Source organism: Leiobunum rupestre, chromosome 9 (genome assembly GCF_980474605.1).
Source record: "Leiobunum rupestre chromosome 9, qqLeiRupe1.1.hap1, whole genome shotgun sequence".
NCBI classification, from domain to species: Eukaryota; Metazoa; Arthropoda; class Arachnida; order Opiliones; family Sclerosomatidae; genus Leiobunum; species Leiobunum rupestre.
In genome coordinates this window covers 36,373,362-36,381,157 of record NC_143392.1, presented here as the reverse complement: position 1 = coordinate 36,381,157, position 7,796 = coordinate 36,373,362, and the positions used below count along the sequence as shown (strand labels likewise).

Genomic DNA, 7,796 nt, shown 5'->3' with positions numbered 1-7,796 from the left:
GTACCTAATGATTACGATGAGTACAGAATGATTACGATGAGTACAGAATTATTATGATGAGTACAGAATGATTACGATGAGAACATAATGATTATGATGAGTACACAGGCAACCCAAAACTTTAAAATTGTTACAGATGAGTAATTGAGTACGGGATAATTCCAATGATTACGCGCTTTACAAATGATTACACGTGATTACAGATGAGTACGCGTGATTTCATAATGATTACGGGTGATTACAGATGAGTACGAAGATTACAAATGATAACGGGATTACAAATGAGTACAAAAGAATACGTAATCATTACAGTTAGGGTGTACACCGATTACGGGAAGTCGTTAGCCCCTCGGGTAGTAGTACCCTACTACTGATGGTCGGACCTTTGACGCAAACCACTCAACCCCAGCAGAAGGTGCAGCAATGGGTGGACCAATTCTCACTTCGCACACAGCCGTGGGATTAAGAGTGGATGCTATAGCAACTCAATCCGACACCCTACCAACGTAGGTAAAGAGTCATACCCTTTGGAGAGAGCTCCTAAAGGGGAATGATGGGACACAGCGGTCCACATAACCCGGCACAGCTGGCCACTGAGATCCCGGTGTGACTCCAAAAGGCCGGGAAACAGGACCAACGTGCCCTCATACGGAGGCCCGCCACCCCACAGCAGGCTACCAAATTCGCCGAGGCGGCCAGTTTACACGGACCCTCTACGTTAACCTGAGTCGAAGGCTCGAAGCTCAGTTTCCAGCCAAACCTGGCCGAAGTCGGAGGTGGAGATAGGACCATTTGATCAGAGCTAACATCTCCCAGTGGGTTACAAGAGCCGCACCCTGACTCCCCGGTAAACCCACCAATTATTGCACACTCTTACCCATTTAGGGTGAGAAGAATAGAAGGAAGCCCAAACTAATACAGTACTTCTATGTGCTTGCTTGCTATTTCGTTGTCATTTATCCAGCTTTATGATAAATAAACTAGCAGGCCATTTCCAAGAATTATATTTGTTTCTTAGACTATAATGAACCTGCATTTAATATTTTAAAATGCATTTAAATCGTTTTCGATTTTTAGTTCTAAAGCAGTCTATTTATTAGTTTCAGTTAAATAGTTTTAGTTAGATAGATATTAATTAGAGTCACGTTGAATTGAATTAAGATGTCCGAGAAAAAGAAGCATTCTGGTTCTTTTCATAAAAAAAGGAAATGGAGAGAAGCCGTTGAAGCAGAAAAGCCAGCGACAGCTTTCAAAAAGTTCATCAGTGTAGGCCTTAAAAAATCCCGCAAAAAAGTTTTTAAATTAAGTTGTTAAAGCAATTAATGTAATGAATAAAAGAATTAAGTTTACTAAAGGTCTATTCACACGAGCCAACTTTTTGATCCAACTAGATGAGTCAACTTTGAGTTGAGTAAACTAGTTGGTTCGTGTGAATAAAATTTCGATGAGTTGATCCACCAAAAAAGTACGCGAGAAAAAAATGGATCACTGATCCATTTTTGCTGACTCAGCATTTTGATTTGAAAAGTTGGCTCGTGTGAAAAGGTCTTTAGAACAACCCGTGAGTTAAAAATAAAAATATCCATTATTTTTATCTTTAACTCACGGGTTCTTTGTAAACTTAATTCTTTTATTTCACATATTAACCGTGATTCTATTCAGTATGGACATTACAATTAATGTACTTTAGGTATACTAGTCTGGCCACCTTACCTAGTGTTTCAAGCTCCATGTAAAATGACCATGTACCATAAAGAAGGTATTAAATATGTTTACACCAAGTATTTATAAAGTGATTAAAGGGATTATTTATTGTTATGAAAACGGTAAATTTATAGCATGGACATGGTAATGTTTTTTACGGGGGGGGGGGGGTAGTTTAATTTAGTCTCAAAACAAGAGGGGCGCCAAAAACCCCTCTTGCCCGGGTGAAAAATATTTCTTGAGCCGGCCCTGATTATATACACCCGACTTTGAACAAAATCGGCAATTAACACCTCGGGTACTCTCCTAATTGTGAGTGCCCAGTTTGTAACTGGAACCTACCCTTATTAGAGACTCTAATATTGGAATAATGACGCGGGGAACCTAATCACCGCCGATTAAGTTCTATTTCGTCGCTAGTTCAATTCTAATTGTAAAATATGCTACCAAACAATTTTCTTATACTGTAATAAAACATCATATTTAATTACGACCAAAAATTAAAATAAGGGGAAAACTTTAGTCAAGATTATTTAATTTATATAATCTTGCTTTAGCCACAAGCGGGCGTGACACGTAGGAGATTTATCTCTGCAATCTGCATAGTGTAACTAAATACATTTCGGAGATATGAGCTTTCGGAGTAAAAACAATACGAGAATATGTCAATTCGGAGAAAAGGGAATTCGGAGAAAGGAGAATTCGGAGATGTGAGGTCGACCCGACTCAACACGTTTTAGTTTTACTTTTGGTACCTGGGTATTATTACTTTTATTAGAAGCGGTAACGTCGAGCCTCAGCCTGAAGACTACGGCAGTCCCGAGAGGCGAGAACGCTCGACAGTTATTTTAGTGAAAATGGGAATTCGCAGTTTGAGTTCTCTTATAGATCAAAATGAGGAAATGTCCCCTCATCATAAACTACGAAACACTCGCCTTGTTATCGACGGACACAACCTACTAAATCAGCTATATTTCAACAGCGATTTGGACATCGTGCATGGAGGCGATTATGATAAGTAAGCGTTAAATAAGTTTCTTTCCCTCTGTACCGTTTATGCCAGATAGTTACTCTAGCTAACGCTTTTTTTTCGCTCATTTTAAGCTAGTCTCGGGCTTTCTTCATAGGTATCGACGGCCACGTATATTTAGGTTTACATATAATAATAATAATAATCAGCTAGGCTAATACCCAAGGCACCACCTAAGGCCTAAGTCATCAAGCGACTTTTAAAGCCATTAATTCAGGTGGCCGGGTGACCAAGGAGGATAGGAAGGGAGGCGAAGTAGGAGGGTAGAACGCGCCAGCAGCCTTGTAAGAAGCTTAGTGCGCGCTCGGCGGGAAAATTTCGGAAAAATGGCGGCAACACGTAGCGTAGCGGCCGCAATCTTGCCGCCATTTTTCCAACAGCTCCCTACACTAACTATTACCCTTCATGCCACGCAAGTCAACATCTCCCTTTACTAATACCGTTATTAACTTAATAATTTGGTATATCGGTAATGGCGTTTGTGGTAGGATTTTTATAATTCTTATAGGTATATAATTATTTTTGCGGGCCCTGTCTGTCCTTTTTCTAAGACCCCGCTACTTTATCTTTGCAACTGTACACCCAACGGAGTAATTATCTCGTTGGTCTAGACTATTTGAACTTTTCTTCATCTATTTACGCAATGCCTGTCCGTCCTATTCTAACTCTATATTTAAATCTAACAACTACATAATGTCGCCATCTACACGCAACCACAAAAGAAAAGATATATCGCCATAATCGAGGTCATCGGCTGCTACTACTGACGAAGAATCTGGTGGATCAGTCTGCACTCTGCAGGCGCGATGAATTTCATGGGCCCATCTTTGACTTCAAAGCGAGCTTCAAAGGCTCTTCAATCATTGCGAAGACTGTTCTGGCTGGTGGTTGGTTTGGACACGACATTTAAATTTATCCAAGAAAATAAACAGTTCCACTGGTTCTTCTCCCACTGTGATGTACTTATAGAATTGCGTGTTAAAGAATCTGTGGGCCTTCAACAGTTTAAACAAAAATTTCAGAAATTAAATGCCGGACGATCCTTCATTGCCGGCGGTTCTGGTAAAAACATTTACAGTACCGTCTGTAATAACTGCACTTCAAGATCCAGCCCAAAGAGGAAATACCAGGCGTTAAGAAAAAATTTGTTGATTTAAAGAAATATACAGAAGAAGATCTTGAAGCCAAATTTTTTGGAAACACAGATAAAGGAATAACCCCGTTTAAGGGAAGAGATAGCTTTAAATTTTGATGAGAAATGCCATCTCCAGCGACGCTCCTGCAATGTTTTTAATTATGCCCAAATAAACCCACCTGGGAGGAACGGTTTTCGCGTCATTCGACTGGGTCGATTACTCGATAAGAAGTAGAACACGCAGGGGGTTTAATTAAAAGTCAAATTAAATGTATCTAGGTTTCTCACATGTTGAAATTTAAATTAATTATTCTGAAATTTAAATGTCAAAAGACACAGGGTCCAATAATTATTATTTCCTGTACACATTGTATAATTACCATTCATTTTTCACAAAGAGCATAGGCTTCGAGCTTAAGAAATATAGCGCCATTTGCCTTAACATCCGTAAACTAAATATGTGAAGAAATAGCAGACACCTTTTGAATTTCTAGGTTTTCCGGTTGAACTTTCAGCTGTTAATATGCGGAGACAATATTGAACGAGCAGACAGCTTTCACATATTTAATTCAAAACTCGGTCGGTAGGCGGCGATACTTTTGACTAAAATTTAAACAACGCACGAAGCTTATAATTTTAAAGCTCAGTCGGCAATCGGTAGCCTTAAAGCGAGTCTACAAAAATATAAGATGTGGTGAAAGCAGGGGGTCTTAAAAGTCAAATTTAATGTATCTAGGGTTCGAACATTGAAATTTAAATTAATTATTCTTAAATTTAAATGTCATTCCTTAAATTTCAACGTGTATCTAAAATTTAAATGTAGTTCTTTCAAATTAATTGTTTCTCTTAATTGTTAAGTGGAGTTCATTTACGAATTTCCATGTAATTCTTAACTTTTTGGTTTTCAAGTTTATTTTATTATTGCACAAAAGACACAGGGTCCAATAAGTATTTCTTGATCTGACTAAAACAAGGTTGCCACAGTTTTTTCTCAATCAAATCCTGGTTTTCCCTGACCATCTTTGGAGATTTTCCCTGAGTTATTTTGTGCCATTATTTTGTAATTTTTAGAAAACGTTTCCTATTGGCAACCGAAATTAAATTCCCTGACATTTGCCTGATTTTTAGGCTAATTTTTAAAATTCACTGACTTTTCCAGGAATTCCAGGTTTTCCAGGTACCGTGGCAATCCTGTAAATTATATTATTATATTTTAATTTTAGCAAATATTTTTAAAATTAAAGTTTGGAAAAAAATATTTCATTATTGTATTTTGAAAATCAAAACTAATTGATATTCATAAAACTGAAAGACATTTTCAAACTTTCGCCTTTCAAATTTCATATTATAGGGCCCCTTTCATCATAGACGAAACACAATAATTCAGCTACAGAAAACAAGCGACTAGTGTTGGCAGAATCACTACCCGGTTATGTTGGTGACGAAAATTACCAGTAGTGAAAACGCGTTTTTGAGCTCTAATTTTAGTTCCTAAAAAAAGGCGTCAATATTAATATTTTGGCAACTGAACAAAATATTTGTGGCAAGGCACCCCCTATCAAAGTAACGGTGCCACGGTTTCAATTTCTAACTACAATGTTGTTTATTTAAAATGACCTTTAGCGGATCTCGGGAGTAGGGATCCACCAATATATCGGCCTATTTTCCAATATCGGTATCGGCCAATATCGGCTGATAAAAACCCACTTTTTTTAAGAAGGTGGGTTGTTTTTTCATATAAGAAAGACTCAGTTCATACTTATTTTAGTTTTAACACGTGTTTATTCGTATTTAGTGAAAAAAAATTATAAACCTTTTTACTAGAATATCGCGAGTCGAAATACATCGATTTTTGCAAGGGGTAAGACAGTCTCAGATAATCTGTACACCGATTTCGTGCATTTAGCACTATTAAAGGTACATATTTTAAGAGTTCGCGAGTTCCATTTAGCACTGTTAAAGGTAAAGAATGGGAAGTGTCACACTTATGTTACAATAATATACACTTATGGCTATACCTTTATCGGTGCATCCCTACTCAGGAGTAGAAATTAGTAACGTTTTAAAATTTAAAGAATTAGTTAATTAAAAAGGTTTTAAGAAGCTGTTCAACCTAATCTTTCTTAGAAAATAGTATTTATATATTAATATTAAGATAATATAAATTTAATATTCTTGCCTGCCTACAGATTCGCCCAGCGGGTAAGGACCATTTTCTTGAATCTGTGCAAATGCAACATTATTCCAATCGTCGTACTCGATGGTGGAACGGATCCCACCAATCGAAAGAATTCAGAGCTGAGAAAGCGCATGACGGAATGTATGCAAGCGGCACATGAAATCTCTCGGACAGGGGTACACGATGAAAACCAAAAGTTGATTTTACCTCGCCTCGCCGAGTTGGTGTTTATCGAAGTTCTTAAAGAAGAAGGCATCTCTGTCCTGCAGGCGGAATTCGAGGCGGACGAAGAGATCGTAGTCATTGCGAACTACTTTCAATGCCCCATACTAAGCGACGACAGCGAATTTTACTTCTTCGAACTTCACGGAGGCTTTGTCAGACTCAATTCTTTAGGCGATATAACGCGCACTAATGACCTGGGAGGCAACCCGCAATCTTTCATACCGTGCAAGCTCTATTTCCTAAAACACTTATTGGCCCATTTTCCTGGTTTAAGCAATGACCTTATGCCGATGTGCGCGGCGTTGTTGGGCAGCGATTACATTCAACCCGAAGTGTTAGAAGACTTTCTCAAGATGAAAATTCGAGCGCATTATCAAAATACGAGAATTATTTATAACCCCAGAAATTTTGGGCATACGGAAATAGTGGGTCTTTTGTCTTGGATAGCGACTCAAATTGACCACGAAGTTTTGAATCAAGTGCTAGTCAGCGTCAAAGTTGATTGCCGCAAAGAAGTACTTGAAATGATCGAAGAAGTGAAGGAAAATTACTTAAAGCGCAGTTCGGTCCTACTGGATTATTTGCTAAATCCAAATATTTCGGGACCACGTTCGATAAACCAGAAGGTGAAGTCCAAACGTGGGAATATCCCTCCGTTGTGGCTGCTCAAGCAATTGCACCTCTCTGATTTGGGACCGAACTTGTTGAACGTAATCTGCAACCGTCGGGTGAAAAATTATCCTATAATCGGTGAACCGGAATCTCCAAGTTGTCACACTTGCGCGGCCAAAATTAGATTGGCCATCTACAAGATTGCGTTAAACGTGGACGGGTTTCAAAGCTATGTCGTGCAAGAGGATGATCATAGAAATTGGCAACTCGTTTCTAACCGAATTGAAGTGACGTGCGACCAAATGATTGTACCATCTTTAATCGACCTTCCCAATATGGATATAATGAGAAGGCGTAAATACTGGATGGAGAGTTTGGAATGTCCGGACATGGATCTGGAAGTGTTTCCATCGACTTTTCAGTTGCCGATCGCGGTTCTTCTTTTTTTCAAGAAGAACACGACTCTTCCCATTAGTGAAGAGTTCATCGACGCCTCGCTTTGTTCGTTGATTCTACTTGGGCTGATACGACCATTACTTGACGGAACGGTTCTTTCAATGGCAAATCAATCCGGTTTGTCGAAAGATTTGATTCGAGCGGACGAGCGATTATCGAAATATTCGAATGCAGTTCGACGCGCGAATGGCGTTTTCCGGTCGGACATCGTGCATCGCTACAACGAATACCAAGTTTGTTGCCGTAAAGCCTTCAACTTGAACCAACTTCTGGGAAACCCGTTGCCAAAACCCAAGTTCCACGAATGTCTAAGCGGGACTTTCATCTACAATTTGACCCGTGTGTTGAGGATGCAACCGTCACCCGACCAGTTCGTCTCGGAACTCTTGGGTCGTGGATCTAGTTGCGATTTCTTCTTTCGTTTCGCGAAAGATTTTATTCAGGAGCATACTTAA

At 39.0% G+C, this 7,796-nt stretch overlaps 1 protein-coding gene across 1 annotated transcript; it reads left to right on the top strand.

The window, feature by feature from the left end:
• Window positions 1–2,366: 2,366 nt before the first annotated feature.
• LOC149927319 (single-strand DNA endonuclease ASTE1-like) lies at window positions 2,367–7,796 on the top strand. The gene is made up of 3 exons (XM_090157843.1): window positions 2,367–2,419; window positions 2,483–2,722; window positions 6,059–7,796. Exons 1-3 carry the CDS (start codon window positions 2,367–2,369, stop codon window positions 7,794–7,796), a joined length of 2,031 nt encoding a protein of 676 aa, XP_090013969.1.

What these genes read in the sequence shown, in the direction of transcription:
- LOC149927319 (XM_090157843.1), top strand. Translation starts at nt 2,367, where the DNA reads ATGTCAATTCGGAGAAAAGGGAATTCGGAGAAAGGAGAATTCGGAGAT. An exon ending in GGAGAATTCGGAGATGTGAG is followed by an intron (nt 2,420 to 2,482) that starts GTCGACCCGACT and finishes TACTTTTATTAG; the next exon opens with AAGCGGTAACGTCGAGCCTC. An exon ending in CATGGAGGCGATTATGATAA is followed by an intron (nt 2,723 to 6,058) that starts GTAAGCGTTAAA and finishes GCCTGCCTACAG; the next exon opens with ATTCGCCCAGCGGGTAAGGA.